The sequence below is a fragment of the Phyllopteryx taeniolatus genome, chromosome 7, assembly GCF_024500385.1.
Source record: "Phyllopteryx taeniolatus isolate TA_2022b chromosome 7, UOR_Ptae_1.2, whole genome shotgun sequence".
NCBI lineage: Eukaryota > Metazoa > Chordata > Actinopteri > Syngnathiformes > Syngnathidae > Phyllopteryx > Phyllopteryx taeniolatus.
The window spans coordinates 31,998,277-32,017,045 of record NC_084508.1 but is presented as its reverse complement, the minus strand read 5'-3'; the positions used below and the strand labels follow the sequence as shown (position 1 = coordinate 32,017,045).

Sequence of the window (18,769 nt, the reverse complement as noted above, 5' to 3'; positions counted from 1 at the left end):
AGCGCCTACCTGAGGGAAGGAGCTGGAAGAGCTGGTGACCGGGATGTGGAGGATCTAGAGGATTTTGCACGCTCTTGTCTTAGTTCTGGCAGTGTGCAAGTCCTCAAGGGTGGGTAGGGGGGTACCGACAATCCTTTCAGCAGTTTTGATTGTCCGTTGCAGTCGGAGTTTGTCCTTTTTTGTAGCAGCACCAAACCAGACAGTGATGGAAGAACACAGGACGGATTCGATGACTGCTGTGTAGAACTGCCTCAGCAGCCGTGCCTTCTCAGAAGCCGCAGGAAGTACATCCTCTGCTGGGCCTTTTGGAGGACGGAGTTGATGTTGGTCGCCCACTTCAGGTCCTGAGAGACTGTAATTCCCAGGAACTGGAAGGTCTCGACGGTTGACACAAGGCAGCTGTGGCGAAGGATGCCTCCTGAAGTCCACGATCATCTCTACAGTCTCGAGCGTGTTCAGCTCCAGGTTGTGTCGGCCGCACGACAGCTCCAGCCGCTCCACTTCCTGTCGATATGCAGACTCATCAGTCACAGTCTTTGAGGAGGCCGATGACAGTGGTTTCATCTGAAAAAAGTTTAACAGCCGGGTGTGTTGAGGTGCAGTCGTTCGTGTAGAGAGAGAAGAGCAACGGAGAGAGGACACAACCTTGGGGCGCCCCAGTGCTGATGCTGCATGTGGATGAGGTGGTCTCTCCCAACCTCGCCCGTCAGGAAGCAGTAAATCCACTGGCAGATGGCAGGTGAGACGCTGAGCTGGAGAAGCTTGGATGAAAGGAGTTCAGGGATGATCCTCGCGTAGATCCCTGCACTGTCGAGGTGTTCAAGGATGAAGTGCAGTCCCATGTTGACTGCATCATCCGCAGACCTGTTCGCTCGGTAGGCAAACTGCAGGGGGTCCAGCAGGGGGCCTGTGACGCTCTTGAGGTGGTCCAGCACGAGACGTTCAAAGGACTTCATGACCACAGATGTCAAGGCAACAGGCCTGTAGTGATTTAGACCCAAGATTGTAGGTTTCTTGGGGACTGGAATGATGGTGGGGCGTTTGAAACAGGATGGTAATTCGCACAGTTCCAGAGATCTATTGAAGATCTGAGTGAAGACTGGCGCGAGCTGGTCCCCGCAGACTTTGAGGCAGGTTGGGGACACATGGTCTGGGCCTGCCGCTTTGTTAATATTTTGTTGTTTGAAGATGCGTCTCACATCCTGTTCGTGGATGGTAAACGCAGAAGTCAGAGGTGTGATTGTGGTCGAGGGTGGGGCCAGATAGGTGTGGGGTGTGAAAGTGTCCTTTTCAAATCTGCAGTAGAAGGTATTCAAGTTGTTGGCTAGTGTGCTAGTGTTCTCAGCTTGGGGGTATCGTCACTTGTAATTAGTCAGGGATTGGAATGCATGCCAGACTGATTTAAAGTCGTTAGGGCTAAACTGTTTTTCCAACTTTGCTGCATAGTTCCTCTTTGCAATGTTAATTTCTTTAGTCACCAGGTTTCTAGCGCAATTATACACGGCCCTGTCCCTGCTCTGATATGCATCCTCCTTAGCTTGGCGAAGCTGCTTAAGTTTGGCAGTGAACCACGGCTTGTTGTTATTGAACGTGCGAAACGACTTTGTTGGTTCACACACATCTTCACAGAAACTGATATAGGATGTGACAGTGTCCGTATATTCATCCAGGCTGCCAGCTGAATTTTTCCAGTCTGTGCAGTCTAAACAGCTTTGAAGTTCCATCTTTGCTTCATTGGTCCACTTTTTCACAGTTTTCACTGTAGGCTTCGCGCATTTAAGTTCTTGCCTGTACATCGGTATTACGTGAATTAAGCAGTGATCAGACGAGCCCAGGGCGGCACGAGGTATAGCACGGTATGCGTTTTTTAGCGTAGTATAGCAGTGGTCTAAAATGTTATTTTCCCTGGTAGGACAGTCGATGTGCTGCTTCTATTTAGGGAGTTCGTGGTTGAGTTTAGCTTTGTTAAAGTCCCAGAGAATACTAAAGGGTGAGTCCGGGTGGGTTTTTTTCAATTTCGTTGACTTGTTCGGCGAGCGTTAGCAGTGCGGCGTTCGTGTTAGCTTGAGGCGGAATATAGGCGCCAGCCAGAATGAATGATGCGAACTCACGCGGCGAGTAGAATGGCTTACAGTTCAAAAACAGCGACTCCAAATGCGGGCTGCAGTGTGTGCTGAGCTACGTGACGTCCGTACACCATTTTTTGTTGATATAGAAGCATATCCTGCCGCCTTTTGTTTGCCCCGATAACTCCATGATACGGTCTGCTCGGTGGAGATGAAAACCCGGAAGCATGACGGCGCCGTCGGGTACAGCGTCGCAAAGCCAGGTCTCCGTAAAGCACATGGCGGCGGAACGTCCGAAGTCTTTACTGGTCTTTATCAGAAGATGAAGCTCGTCCATTTTGTTGGGTAGGAAGCGTACATTCGCGAGGTGGATCGACGGGAACGACAATCTGTATCGTCTCTCGCGGCGTTTCACCTGGATGCCGGCTCGCTTCCCTCTGTGGCGCCGCCTCCGCCTCCATGCGCCAAAAACCGTGGATGCCGCTGCGGTGAGTAACTCGGGGAAAAAAAACTGAGCAGATTTGCGAAAGTTGGTGAAAGAAAGTCCGGAGTAGCCTCCTTGATAGTTAGCAAGTCTCCCCTTGTGTAAGTCAGTCGTGTAATGTCTCCAAAGACGAACGAAAAACACAAAAACAAAAACAATACTAGAGAGCGCGTTACCGAGGCGACCGCACTTGTGGGCGCCATCTTGCTAATTAAAGACTCTAAAATGCCCGTAGGTGTGAATGTGACTGCATATGGTTGTTTGTTTACAGTATATGTGCCCTGCGAGTGGCTGGCTACCAGTTCAGCCCGAAGATACCTGGGATAGGCTCCAGCATGCCCGTGACCCTATAGAGGATAAGCGATTCAGAAAATGGATGGATGGATGTAACAAGTCTACCACTAAAGTGTATTCCACTGATGAAACATTTTGTCCATTACAACTATTGTACTTCAGTCTTCCATCTTCTTCTTCTTTTGCTTTCCATATAAGCCCATCTCCCGCATCCTCCTCTCGAACACCAACTGCGCTCATGTCTTCCCTCACGACATCCATCAACCTTCTCTTTGGTCTTCCTCTAGCTCTCTTGCCTGACAGCTCCATCCTCATCATCCTTCTACCAATTTAATCACTATTTCTCCTCTAGACGTGTCCAAACCATCGAAGTCTGCTCTCTCTAACTTTGTCTCCAAAACATCGAACCTTGGCTGTCCCTCTGATGAGCTCATTTCTAATTTTAACCATCCTGGTCATTCCAAGAGCGAACCTCAACATCTTCATTTCCGCCACCTCAAGCTCTGCTTCCTGTTGTCTCTTCAGTGCCACTATCTCTAATCCGTACATCATGACTGACCTCACCACTGTTTTATAAACTTTGCCCTTCATCCTAGCAGGGACTCTTCTGTCACATAACACACCTGACACCTTCCTCCACCCGTTCCAACCTGCTTGGACCCGTTTCTTCACTTCCTGACCACACTCACCATTGCTCTGGACGGTTGACCCCAAGTATTTAAAGTCATCCACCCTTGCTATCTCTTCTCCATGTAGCCTCACTCTTCCCCCACCACCCTTCTCATTCATGCACATATATTCTGTCTGTAAGATGACTCTGGTGGTGGGGAGGAAGATTAGGAAGACAAAGGCAGAGCAGAGAACTATGTGGTGGAAGCTGAGACAGGACGAGTGTTGTGCAGCTTTTCGGGAAGAGGTGAGACAGGCTCTCAGTGGACAGGAGGAGCTTCCAGAAGACTGGACCACTGCAGCCAAGGTGATCAGCGAGGCAGGCAGGAGAGTACTTGGTGTATCTTCTGGCAGGAAAGGAGAGAAGGAGACTTGGTGGTGGAACCTCACAGTACAGGAAATCATACAAGGAAAAAGGTTAGCTAAGAAGTGGGACACTGAGAGGACTGAGGAGAGGCGAAAGGAATACATTGAGACGCGACACAGGGCATAGGTAGAGGTGGCAAAGGCCAAACAAGAGGCATATGATGAAATGCATGGCAGGTTGGACACTAAAGAAGGAGAAAATGATCTATACAGTCTGGCCAGACAGAGGGATAGAGATGGGAAGGATGTGCAGCAGGTTAGGGTGATTAAGAATAGAGATGGAAATATGTTGACTGGTGCCAGAAGTGTGCTCGCTAGATGGAAATACTACTTCGAGGAGTTGATGAATGAGGAAAATGGGAGAGAAGGGAGAGTTGAAGAGGAAAGTGTGGTGGACCAGGAAGTGGCAATGATTGGTAAGGGGGAAGTTTCTCAACACACGTGAACACTTTCGCACTACCCGTTTTTTTTGTTCAGAAAATAGTGGAACTACTCCCACAAAACAAAAAACTCCTTTCAAAACTATACAAATTAACCTCAAGTACTAATTCAATACACTTACCAATCACAAAACAGGAAAAACACCTCTTAGTGTCTACTGACAATGAATACTGGGCGCAAATCTGCAGAAATACATTCTCAATGACAAAAAACAGTAATTTACTGCTAATCCAGTTCAAAGTACTCCATACATCACGATATATAGTATGCATAAAATGGGTTATTCAAAATCAAACGTGCACTCATTGTACTGAAAACACTCCACAGAGACTTATTTTCATGCTCTTTGGCATTGTACACCTGTACAGCACTTCTGGTCCCTAGTTACACAGAAGCTCTCCCCAGTTTTGAAATGTAGGATTCCAATTTCTCCTAATCTTTGTCTATTGAGTGATTTAAAATGTATAATCTTTCAAATGGGTGCGCAGGAGTCTAGCCTCTTACTTAACACACTAAGCACATTTTTACAACTCACACTGTACATATTTCGCACATTGAGCACATTCAGAGTCCCCTGGAGGGCTGGCACGATGCATGATGAGGTGGACACCGGGCCAGGTCCTGGCACATCTGTGTGGGTCTCCGATGTGGTTTCCCCCCTTCTCTGCCCTGCCGGTCTTCCAGTTTTATGTATCATACATCTGTCAGTGGGGGGAGTGCAGTGTCGGGCTGGGGAGGACACTCGGCAAGGTGTCCTGGCACTCCGACCTGCTCTCTCTCACATACATTCGCACATCCTTTGGGGAGTTGGTTGGCCTGGGTCGAGGTGACGGCTGCGGGTCATGATTGCCCCGTGACCATCTTGCCTCACCCCACCAGTACCCCCGCCCCCTTCCTCTCCTGGTGCCCTCGCCCGTCTTTTCTCGCCGCAGGCGCTTAACATGGGCTCACTTTTGGCAGGCTGTGACCTTTTTAGGGTGGCAGCTGGGTCCTGCATTGGGCCCTGTTGGTGGATGGGGCCTCCATACTCTCCGGGGGTAGATGGGGTGGTGGCAGCATTGGGGCGCGCTGAGTGGGGTGTAGGGAGGATTGGGCGTGGGGCGTGGTGGTCCGGTTCCCTTGCCCTTCCCTTTGGGACTGGCCGGGGCACTTCGGTTGGGCTGGGGGACCGCCCTGGGTCCTGGGGAGCGGGTGGCGTCCCCCTGGCTGGGTCCCCCGCAGGATGGGCTTGCTGGCTTAGTCCCCCCCCCCCCCAATTGCGGGTAGAGGGGGCCGTGCCCACTCGGGCCCAGCCTTCCTAAATGTGCCGGCTCAGCAACTTCGTACATCAGTTGGCTAACATGTACGTGGTATGGTGTTGATTCACTAATAAGTTCCATAGACATGCTATAGGCTTTAATTGCTTGTGCTGGGACCACTAATAATAACACAGGTTATATTAAGATATCAACTCACAGGTTCTTACAGGTTAAACACCTGACACTATAAAAACATCCCACCACACCACTCAGTACTGCCTTGCTCATTTCGCACACCCTGTCTTCCCCTGCCCTTTTCTGTCCACTCTCATCTTGTCCTATTGATTAGTTGTTGCATATCCTCACCCGGGTGTCTCCCCTCCGTCCACAAATAAGAATACGATTAACTTTTTGTAACGCTACGTGTGGTCAAATATCTAGACTGTCGAACTATTGTTCTGCTGTGTTTCGCACCCCTATTCCCCTTGTCCGTTCTGTCCGTCCTCTAAAACCCTTTTCTGTCCGGCTGCATTTTCTCTCCGGCTGCATTTCTGTCCAACTACATTTTCACCCATCCATCCATCCATCCATTTTCTTCACCTTTTATCCTCACTAGGGTCGTGGGCTACTGGAGCCTATCCCAGCTATCTTCGGGCGGGAGGCGGGGTACACCCTAAACCGGTCGCCAGCCAATCGCAGGGCACATAGAAACAATCAACCATTTGCACACACATTAACCCATACGGGCGATTTAGAGTCTCCAATTAACCTACCACGCATGTTTTTGGGATATGGGAGGAAACTGGAGTGCCTGGAGAAAACCCACCTGGCACGGGGAGAACATGCAAACTCCACACAGGCGGGGCCGGGATTTGAACCCCGATCCCCAGAACTGTGAGGAAGATGTGCTAACCAGTCCCCCACCATGCCGGCGCTGCATTTTCATTTCCAGAATAATTTTAAAAATTTAAAATAAGCAGGGGGAGTATTTCAAACTCCCTTGTTGCACAGCAAAACTGTTCCAACACAAAAGGCATACAGATCCACCATTCTGCATGGCCATGTAGCTGAACAGGACAGGTTAAAAAAAAATAATTATGCTGACTTAAGAGCCATCCATTGGAGCTGCGAGAAAGCAGTAGTGAAATACATCATCAGCGGCCATTTTTGCATTCACAAAAAGCTGAAGCTCATTTGTACAAGTGTGTGGGAAGATGTTTTGATTCATCATGGATAAATATTAATTTGGGAGTTGGATGAAAACCAACTGCTGGGCCTTTGCTGCACCCTGTAGAAAATGCCAGGATGTGACAAGGGCTCCAAGTCTTCAAGAATGGCTCCTCCTCCTTGGTCAGGATCCTGTCCCCAAATGTGTCCCTCAGCTCTTGATCTAAAAGCTAAGGGAAACCAGTCTTGACTTGGAGACTGGAAAATACTCTGGTTTAAGAAAGACTGAATCAAAAAGTAATTGAGTTACTAATGGATTACTGTACTCTAAATGTATTTTGGTGAAAAAGCACATTTATTCTGGCAATCAGATTAAAACTCTACTCTTGTCGGTGGTACATAAACATTAGACATGCAAAGGATCATTATTTGTCAAAAATAAAACTGTAAATTTACTGGAATGCCCAATTCTGTAATATACTGAATTAGAAATACTTACAGTGGGTACGGAAAGTATTCAGAGACCCTTAAATTTTTCACTCTTTGTTGTATTGCAGCCATTTGATAAAATCATTTAAATTCATTTTTTTTATACACACAGCACCCCATATTGACAGAAAAAAACACTTAATTGTTGACATTTTTGCAGATTTATTAAAAAAGAAAAACTGAAAAATCATACAGCTATAAGTATTCAGACCCTTTGTTCAGTATTTAGTAGAAGGACCCTTTTGAGCTAATACAGCCATGAGTCTTTTGGGAATGATGCAACAAGTTTTTCACACCTAGATTTGGGGATCCTTGCAGATCCTCTCCAGTTCTGTCAGGTTGGATGGGTAACGGTGGTGGACAGCCATTTTCAGGTCTCTCCAGAGATGCTCAATCGGATTTAAGTCAGGGCTCTGGCATTCAAGAATAGTCACGGAGTTGTTCTGAAGCCATCCATCCATCCATCCATTTTCTGAGCCGCTTCTCCTCACTAGGGTCGCGGGTGTGCTGGAGCCTATCCCAGCTATCATCGGGTAGGAGGCGGGGTACACCCTGAACTGGTTGCCAGCCAATCGCAGGGCACATACAAACAAACAACCATTCGCACACACATTCACACCTACGGCCAATTAATGCATGTTTTTGGGATGTGGGAGGAAACTGGAGTGCCCGGAGAAAACCGACGCAGGCACGGGGAGAACATGCAAACTCCACACAGGCGGGGCCGGGGATTGAACCCCGCACCTCAGAACTGTGAGGCTGACGCTCTAACCAGTCGCCCACCGTGCCGCTGTTCTGAAGCCACTACTTCGTTAATTTAGCTGTGTGCTTAGGGTCAGTGTCTTGTTGGAAGGTGTGCCTTCGGCCCAGTCTGAGGTCCTGAGCACTCTGGAGAAGGTGTTCATCCACGATATCCCTGTACTTGGCCGCATTCATTCTTCGATTGCAACCAGTCATTCTGTCCCTGTAGCTGAAGAACATCCCCACAGCAAGATGCTGCCATCACCATGCTTCACTGTTGGGACTGTATTGGACAGGTGATGAGCAGTGCCTGGTTTTGTCCACACATACTTCTTGGAATTAAGGCCAAAACGTTCTATCTTGGTCTCATCCGGCCAGAATCTTATTTCTCACCATCTTGGAGTCCTTCAGGTGTTTTTTTAGTAAACTCCATGCGGGCGATCATGTGTCTTCCACTGAGGAAAGGCTTCGGTAGGGCCACTCTGCCATAAAGCCTCGACTGGTGGAGGACTGCAGTGATGGTTGACTTTCTAGAACTTTCTCCCATCTCCTGACTGCATCTCTGAAGCTCAGCCATAGTGATCTTTGGATTCTTCTTTACCTCTTTTACCAAGGCTGTTCTCCGCCAATTGCTCAGTTTGGCTGGACGGCCAGCTCTAGGAAAGGTTCTGGTCGTCCCAAACGTCTTCCATTGAAGGATTATGGAGGCCACTGTGCTCTTAGGAACCTTAAGTGCAGCAGAATTTTTTTTGTAACCTTGGCCAGGTCTGTGCCTTGCCACAATTCTGCCTCTGAGCTCTTCAGGCAGTTACTTTGACCTAATGATTCTCATTTGGTCTGACATGCACTGTGAGCTGTAAGGTCTTATATAGACAGGTGTGTGGCTTTCCTAATCAAGTCCAATCAGTATAATCAAAAACAGCTGGACTCCAATGAAGGTATAGAAACATCTCAAGGATGATCAGAAGAAATGGACAGCACCCGAGTTAAATATGAGTGTCACAGCATAGGGTCTTGAATACTTATGGCTGTGTGATATTTCAGTTTTTCTTTTTTAATAAATCTGCAAAAAATTCAACAATTCTGTTCTTTTCTGTCAATATGGAGTCTTCTTCTTCTTTTCCTTTCGGCTTGTCCCGTTAGGGGTCGCCACAGCGCGTCATCCTTTTCCATGAGAGCCTATCTCCTGCATCCTCCTCTCGAACACCAACTGCCATCATGTCTTCCCTCACGACATCCATCAACCTTCTCTTTGGTCTTCCTCTAGCTCTCTTGCCTGGCAGCTCCATCCTCATCATCCTTCTACCAATATACTCACTCTCTCTCCTCTGGACGTGTCCAAACCATTGAAGTCTGCTCTCTCTAACTTTGTCTCCAAAACATCGAACCTTGGCTGTCCCTCTGATGAGCTCATTTCTAATTTTATCCAACCTGGTCACTCCGAGAGCGAACCTCAACATCTTCATTTCCGCCACCTCCAGCTCCGCTTCCTGTTTTCTCTTCAGTGCCACTGTCTCTAATCCATACATCATGGCTGGCCTCACCACTGTTTTATAAACTTTGCCCTTCATCCTAGCAGAGACTCTTCTGTCACATAACACACCTGACACCTTCCTCCACCCGTTCCAACCTGCTTGGACCCGTTTCTTCACTTCCTGACCACACTCACCATTGCTGTGGACGGTTGACCCCAAGTATTTAAAGTCCTCTACCCTTGCCATCTCTTCTCCCTGTAGCCTCATTCTTCCCCCACCACCCCTCTCATTCATGCACATATATTCTGTTTTACTTCGGCTAATCTTCATTCCTCTTCTTTCCAGTGCATGCCTCCATCTTTCTAACTGTTCCTCCAGCTGCTCCCTGCTTTCACTGCAGATCAAAATGTCATCTGCAAACATCATGGTCCACGGGGATTCCAGTCTAACCTCATCTGTCAGCCTATCCATCACCACTGCAAAAAGGAAGGGGCTCAGGGCTGATCCCTGATGCAGTCCCACGTCCACCTTAAATTCTTCTGTCACACCGACAGCACACCTCACCGCTGTTCTGCTGCCCTCGTACATGTCCTGTATTATTCTAACATACTTCTCTGCCACTCCAGACTTCCGCATGCAGTACCACAGTTCCTCTCTGGGTACTCTGTCATAGGCTTTCTCTAGATCTACAAAGACACAATGTAGCTCCTTCTGACCTTCTCTGTACTTTTCCATCAACATCCTCAAGGCAAATAATGCATCTGTGGTACTCTTTCTAGGCATGAAACCATACTGTTGCTCGCAAATACTCACTTCTGTCCTGAGTCTAGCCTCCACTACTCTTTCCCATAACTTCATTGTGTGGCTCATCAACTTTATTCCTCTATAGTTGCCACAGCTCTGCACATCACCTTTGTTCTTAAAAATGGGCACCAGTACACTTTTCCTCCATTCCTCAGGCATCTTCTCACGCACTAGAATTCTATTGAACAAGCTGGTCAAAAACTCCACAGCCACCTCTCCTAGATGCTTCCATACCTCCACAGGAATGTCATCAGGACCAACTGCCTTTCCATATTTCATTCTCTTTAATGCCTTTCTAACTTCCCCCTTACTAATCATTGCCACTTCCTGGTCCACCACACTTGCCTCTTCTACTCTCCCTTCTCTATCATTTTCCTCATTCATCAACTCCTCGAAGTATTCTTTCCATCTACCTAGCACACTGCTGGCACCAGTCAACATATTTCCATCTCTATCCTTAATCACCCTAACCTGCTGCACATCCTTCCCATCTCTATCCCTCTGTCTGGTCAGCCTGTATAGATCCTTTTCTCCTTCTTTAGTGTCCAACCTGCCATACATGTCATCATATGCCTCTTGTTTGGCCTTTGCCACCTCTACCTTTGCCCTGTGTCGCATCTCAATGTATTCCTTTTGCCTCTCCTCGGTCCTCTCAGTGTCCCACTTCTTCTTAGCTAACCGTTTTCCTTGTATGATTTCCTGTACTGTGAGGTTCCACCACCAAGTCTCCTTCTCTCCTTTCCTGCCAGAAGATACACCAAGTACTCTCCTGCCTGCTTCTCTGATCACCTTGGCTGCAGTGGTCCAGTCTTCTGGAAGCTCTTCCCGTCCACCGAGAGCCTGTATCACCTCTTCCCGAAAAGCTGCACAACACTCGTCCTGTCTCAGCTTCCACCACATGGTTCTCTTCTCTGCCTTTGTCTTCCTAATTTTCCTCCCCACCACCAGAGTCATCTTACACACCACCATCCTATGCTGTCTAGCCACACTCTCCCCTACCACTACCTTACAGTTGGTAACCTCCTTCAGATTACATCGTCTGCACAAGATGTAATCCACCTGTGTGCTTCTACCTCCGCTCTTGTAGGTCACCCTATGTTCGTGCCTCTTCTGGAAAAAAGTGTTCACTACAGCCATTTACATCCTTGTTGCAAAGTCTACCACCATCTGTCCCTCCAAGTTCCTTTCCTGGATACCGTACTTACCCATCACTTCTTCATCACCCTTATTACCTTCACCAACATGTCCATTACAATCTGCACCAATTACGACTCTCTCTCTGTCTGGGATGCTCAGAACTACATCATCTAGCTCCTTCCAGAATTTCTCTTTCACCTCTAGGTCACATCCTACCTGTGGGGCATAGCCACTAATCACATTACACATAACACCCTCAATTTCAAATTTCAGCCTCATCACTCGATCTGATACTCTTTTCACCTCCAAGACATTCTTAGCCAACTCTTCTTTTAAAATAACCCCGACTCCATTTCTCTTCCCATCTACACCATGGTAAAATAATTTAAACCCTCCCCCTAAACTTCTAGTCTTACTGCCTTTCCACCTGGTCTCCTGGACACACAATATATCAACCTTTCTCCTAATCATCATGTCAACCAACTCCCGAGATTTTCCTGTCATAGTCCCAACATTCAAAGTCCCCACATTCAGTTCTAGGCTCTGTGTTTTCCTCTTCTCTTTCTGCCGAAGAACCCGCTTTCCACCTCTTCTTCTTTGACTTCGACTTCGACCCACAGTAGCTGAATTTCCAACAGCGCCCTGCAGGTTGACGGCGCCGGTGGCGGACGTTGTTAACCCGGGCCACGACCGATCCGGTATGGAATTCTTTGGATGAACGCTCATATTTGTTTGGCAAGGTTTTAAGCCGGATGCCCTTCCTGACGCAACCCTCTGCATTTATCCGGGCTTGGGACCGGCCTACAGTTTGCACTGACTTGTGCCCCCCATAGGGCTGCATTCTGTCAATATGGAGTGCTGTGTGTATATTAATGAGGGGGGGGGGGGGGAGATTGTACCCACTGTACATACTTTCAACACATTGGAGAAACTCCCTAAATTTGACCGCCATCAACTCCTCCAAAGGTCTTTTGCTGCTCCCCACTACGGAGTACCTTGGTTTGAGAATACCAGCAACAATATCAGCAGCTAGACCTTTGTCCTATCCTGGCAAGCTGGTGTTCTCGCTCAGGAATGATAAACTCTGGAAGGAAATTCCATCCATCCATTTTCACTACCGCTTAGCCTCACTAGGGTTGCGGGCGTGCTGGAGCCTATCCCAGATTAGTCTGGGCGAGAGGCGGGGTACACCGTGAACTGGTCGCCAGCCAATCGCAGGGCACATATAAACAAACAACTATTCACACTCAAATTTACACCTACGGGCAATTTAGAGTCTTCAATTAACCTACCATGCATGTTTTGGGATGTGGGAGGAAACCGGAGTACCCGGAGAACATACAAACTCAACACAGGCGAGGCCAGATTTTAACCCGGGTTCTCGGAACTGTGAGGCAGACGTGCTAACCAGTCATACACCGTGCCACCCTGGAAGGAAATTCAACAAGAAAAAGGAAAGGACAAAAAATTAATACTTTTTGTTTTTAGTAATTTTACTACAACATGCAGCAAACATAACATAGAAGTGTGAGGTGAATCTTAATCCATAGTGGGACAAGCCATCAATGAGTTGATCAAGACAGCTCTGTCGTTTCACAACAGTGTGGTAAAGAATGGCCTTTTTCACAAACATGGTAATAGCCATGGTAATTACAAGTGGGACACCCTCAACTTGATATCGCACAGTCACAGCAGCTGACTCCAAATCCTCCTGCATGGTTGGATTTTGAACCTAAATATTGCAGATCAAATGGCATGGTGGATGACTGGTTAGCACATCTGTCTCACAGTTCTGAGGGCGGGGTTCATAGCCCGGCCTAGCCTCTGTGGAGTTTGCATGTTCTCCCTGTGCCTGCGTGAGTTTTCTCTGGCTACTCCCGTTTCCTACAATAATTGATTGTAAAAAAAGTGGCATGTAGATCACTGTAACGGAGTAAAATTACCGTTTCTTCTTAACATACTTGAGTAAAAGTAAAACGTATGATGCATTCAAACTACTCGGACAAGTACAATTTGTCCAAAATGCTACTTGAGAAAATGTAACGGAGTAAATGTAGTGCATTCCTACCCACCTCTGCATATACAGTATTGGCAGACACCCTTTGCAATGTTGCTCATCCCTGTGATAGTAATACAGCTTGACCAGAGTTCAGGCCAGTGCAGTGTAGTAGTGGTAAGAACATCTGCCTTACTGTTGAAAGGTGTCAGGTTTGAATCTTGCCCTAGGTCCCCCGTGTGTAGGGTTTATAATTTAAAAAATTTATAAATATTTTACAAAAAAAAAGCCTCACGTGAAGGTTCAGACGCTGTAATGCCAGACCAATAAGATTGCGATCATGCATTTTTCCAATCATAAATCAAATCATTTGTTCTTAGTAGAAAACCAACAGTTTGAACATGTACTGTATTGGGCTTTCTACTTTCAACGGGCACTTGCACTAGTCAAGAATAGTCTCAATAAACAGACACAAAAACAGATTTTAAAGACATAAAATATTTTAATTAGCTAAGATAAAGTTGGTCTTCTTTGAACTGTGTCGTCTTAGCTCTGTAACCAAGTTGTATTGTTTTTCTGACAGTGCCACCTGGTTGAAGGATGCACAAAGTAATAAACGCAAGGTTATCTTCTGTTTTGTTTCAGGACAAACATTTGATGAGTATAAGTGGCTCACTGTGTAAGAGTCAGGCTCTTCCAGTCGTTTATGTCGAGGGTGAAAGCTCTGGAGGGAGCCCTGGACATTGGCTTTAGTTTCTGCAGCACTGCTCAAAGGGTGTGTGACCTAAAATATGTGGGGGACACATTCACATTCAAGACATTAGTCTGACACAATGGCTGTTTATTTACAGATGCAGGTTATTGAACTATTTATTGTCAGATATGCCTTTAATCTGGACTGCCTAACGGCAGTTAAAATTCTAGAGTACACGGACGATGGTTTATTTTTTTTAATATTCTCACGTTTGCAAATGTAACGTGTGGAGGGGCACAGAGCTAAGGTTGGTGATTAGTGTTGTACATGTGGGCAGAGAGAACTTTGCCTTGTCAGCTTAGTTTCTCACAATACCCGCGAGAACTTCCTTCAATGACAAAATATGCCCAGGGTACTGTTGGCGAAACTCATTTTACTCCAAAAAAAAATTTTTAAAAAGTGTCTGTAGTTGTAGGTTATGCTAGGTTGATGTGGATAATACTTACCTGACCTTGGGTAAACACTTCCTGGTGTAGACAAATGACCTGAACTGGAGTGACAGAGAGAGGAGTCCCATCACCAACCAGAGGATGGCATCTTAGATGACGTCCTGCCTCCGGTGGGGACTCCAGTGCCAGACACACTAGGTCTAGGAAGGGATGTCCTGAAGAAAGGTGAAGTACCAAAATCAGTGTTAATGTCAGGTTACTTACTTAACACATTAAAAACAAGATACATTTTTGTTTTGATTGCCCTTTCATACAGCTTCAGTGATAGCAGATCGACAAACAAAATGCTTACTATAGTCCACAGCAACAAAAATCTTCATTAAAGCTAACACAAAGTTGAATTACTATAATCTAAAAGTGGCCATATAAATATAAAATATAATGTAAAAATATAAAGCACATTTTATGCTACCTTGAATACTTGATGAAAACTCATTTGTGCCTTCTTTATTAAGCTTCTATCAACAAAATTACTATTTTAATCATTACTGCATTTTATTTTGCATTTAACAACACTAATGTATATGACAAAAATAAAAGTATGAGTAAATAGACATGATCACAATGACGAACAAGCATTATCAACAATATATAGTACTGTGCAAAAGCCTTATGCACACCATTTCATTAATGAAACTCTTAGCAAAACCATCATGAGTCATGAGATATATATATGTAGAGAGAGAAAGAGCGAGAGACAGAGATGTATACAGCTATATATAGATATATAGCTATGTATATAGCTATATATACACATATAGCTATGTATATAGCTATATATATACATATAGCTATGTATATAGCTATATATATATACATATAGCTATGTATATAGCTATATATATATACATATAGCTATGTATATAGCTATATATACACATATAGCTATGTATATATATATATATATATAGAGAGAGAGAGAGAGAGAGAAAGAGAGAGAGAGATCTCTCTCTATAGATAGATAGATAGATAGATAGATAGATAGATAGATAGATAGATAGATAGATAGATAGATAGATAGATAGATAGATAGATAGATAGATAGATAGATAGATAGATAGATAGATAGACAGACAGACAGAGACACACAGCGGCTGAAGTATTTAACAGGTCAGCATTTTTCTCACTAAATATACTTCCAAAGGTGCTATTGACCTGAAAATTTCACCAGATGTTGGGAACAACCCAAGTAATCCATACATAAAAAGAAAGTAGAAAAAAATAAGATCACAAATTAAGTTGTGTGTAAAAATGTGAAATGACCAAAAGGAAAAGTATTGAACACATGAAGAAAGGGAGGTGCAAAAAGGCATGGAAAGCCAAGACAAAACCTAAAATCTATCAATAATCAAACAGCAATCCAGTCCCTTGTCAGGGAAAATGAATATCAGATAGTTCAGTCCTAATTGATGGCCTACAAAAATGTCTCATTGCCAAGGTGTGAGTCAAGACACATTTCATAATGGGTAAGAGCAGAGAGCTGTCTCAAGACCATCGCAAACTAATTGTTGCAAAACATAACAATGGCATTGGTTACAGTTGTATAGCTAAGCTTCTGAACGTCCCAGTGACCACGGTTGGGGTCATAATAGGTAAGTGGAAAGCCAATCATACCACCATAAATTTAACTTGATCAGGTGCTCCTCACAAGATTTCTGACTGAGGAGTGCAAAGAATAATCAGAAGAGTTGTCCAAGAGCCAAGGACCACCTGTGGAGAGCTTCAAAAAGACCTGGAATTAGCAGGTACTGTTGCCACAAGGAAAACAGTGAGTAATGCACTCTGCCGACATGGCCTGTATGTTCGCTCACCAGACAAGACCCCATTGCTGAAAAAAAGAGCATGTCAAAGCTTGTTTAAAGTTTGTTGAACAACATTTGGACAAGCCAGTTAAATACTGGGAGAATATAGTCTGGCCTGATGAGAGAAAAATTGAACACTTTGGATGCCATAATGGATGCCATAATGCACAACACGTTTGGAGGAGAAATGCAATTGCATATCATCCTAAAAACACCACATCAATAGTGAAGTTTGGAGGTGGGAACATGATGGTGTGGGGTTGCTTTTCAGCCACTAATACTGGTAAACGTCATATTATTGAAGGAAGGATGAATGGGCAAACATTCTTGACAAAAATCCACTGCCATCGACGAGGATGATGAAAATGAAATGAGGGTGGACATTTCAGCAGGATAATGATCCAAAACATACTGCCAAGGAAACTCTCAATTGTTTCAAAGAAAAAAAGATAAAGCTGCTAGAGTGGCCCAGCCAATCACCTGACTTGAATCCAATCGAAGATCTATGAAAAGAACTGAAACTCAAGGTCCATAAAATAAGCCCATGGAACCTTGAAGATTTGAAGACTGCTTGTGTGGAGGAATGGGCCAAAATCACACCACAGCAATGCATGTGAATAGTTTCTCCATACAAGAGGCGTCTTGAAGCTGTCATTGCAAACAAAGGCTTTTTTACAAAGTATTAAATAAATTCCAACTGGTGTGTTCAATACTTACAATACAACAACATACAGCATACATAAAAGCAAATGAAAGACTAAACTTTACCTGCACGGTGTGTTGCTTTTATTTTGGATGAGATTGAGTTTTTGAATGCCACACGCTCAGGATTTTTAAGCTGCCATAAGACAACGTAGTCGCCACAAATTTGTTTTTGTAGCTCTATAAAAAGGCCTGAGATGGGGAATACCTCTCTCCTTCAAATCTGCTGCATCATGGTCATTAATGCTCCCTGGTTCACCTTCCTCCATGTCACTGCTCTCCCTGTCTTTTTTTTTTTTTAACCTCATAAATCCCCAAGAACTCAATCAATGAATCAAGATCTCAACTGCAGTTGAATTTACCACTGTCTATTTACATCTTTTTTTACGTTGCGTCGTCATCTGCGGCAGTTGAAATATGTAACAAGCATAATTTAATAAACTGAGGAATAGAAACAGATAACCGTTTTTAAATGAAGGGACCAAAGGTAAAAGGAATAAAGGTAAAAAGTCATCAGATAAATACTCCAGTTCACATACCTGAAAAAAAGACAAAATATTTGTACTTCGGTACTTAAGTAACTACAGACCCTGTCCAAAAAATTTTATATCCTGGAAAAGTTTATTTCCATAATTCCATTCAAAAAATTAAACTTTCATAGATTATAGATTCAGGGCCCACAATTTAAAAAATCGCAAGTATTTGTTTATTTTTACAGAATTTGGGCTTCCAGCTCATAAAACCCACAAAATCAGGAATTCCAAAAATGAGAATACTGTGACGAAATCAGCCCAAATTTTGCAGGCCATAAATGTTTTAAACGGAGTGTCACACACTGATCATCTACTAAATTCAAAGCACCTGCCCCAGGTGTCATTAAATTGCTGCAGTTTGGTTCAATTGTCTCAGTTGGGTTCAATATGGGGAAGACTGCAGACTTGACAACTGGCCAGAAGACCATCATTGATACCCTCCATGGGATCGGTAAGCCAGAAAGGTTCATAGCTCAGGTGGCTGGTTGTTCACAGAGTGCTGTGTCCAAGCATATCAATGGAAAGTCTAGTGGACAAAATGTGGAAGGAGAAGATGCACCAACAAAAGAGATGACCTTGGGCTATTGCCGATTATCAAACAGAAGATTCAAGAATCTAGCAGATATCCAGAAAGAGTGGAATGAGGTGGGTGTCACAGCTTCAAAAACCACCACATTCAGACGCATCCGGGAGATGGGCTACAACTGTCAGGTTCCTCGGGTCAAGCCACTACTAAGCCTGAGCCAACGTAGGAAGCGTCTCCACTGGGCCAAGGAGAAGAAGGACTGGACTGTTGGCCAACGGTCCAAAGTCCTCTTTTCCGATAAAAGTAAAGTGTGCCTTTCATTCGGGAATCAAGGTCCGACGGTTTGGAGGAAGACGGGTGAAGAAAAGAACCCAACCTGCTTGAGGTCCAGTGTGAAATACCCACAGTCAGTCATGATTTGGGGTGCAATGTCCAGTGCAGGTGTTGGTATACTCTGCTTTCTTAAATCCAAGGTTACCGTAACAGTTGACCAGAATGTTTTAGAGGACTTCATAATTCCTTCTCCTGAGGATCTGTATGGAGATGCAGATTTCATTTTACAGCAGGACCTGGCCCCGGCCCATACCGCCAGAAGCACCAAAACCTGGTTTGATGCTCATGCCATCACAGTGCTTG

At 45.1% G+C, this 18,769-nt stretch overlaps 1 protein-coding gene across 5 annotated transcripts in view; it reads right to left on the bottom strand.

Annotated features, from left to right (window-relative positions):
- Window positions 1–13,830: 13,830 nt before the first annotated feature.
- Window positions 13,831–18,769, bottom strand: part of naprt (nicotinate phosphoribosyltransferase) — a 28,839-nt gene continuing 23,900 nt past the window's right edge. For all 5 annotated transcript variants that reach the window (XM_061779725.1, XM_061779727.1, XM_061779724.1 and 2 more), the window contains 3 exons: window positions 14,568–14,725; window positions 14,044–14,151; window positions 13,831–13,956 (listed from right to left, as the gene is read on the bottom strand). In XM_061779725.1, coding sequence (XP_061635709.1) covers window positions 13,870–13,956; window positions 14,044–14,151; window positions 14,568–14,725 — 353 coding nt within the window. In that variant the 3' untranslated portion in view covers window positions 13,831–13,869. The remainder of the gene's footprint in view (window positions 13,957–14,043; window positions 14,152–14,567; window positions 14,726–18,769) is intronic.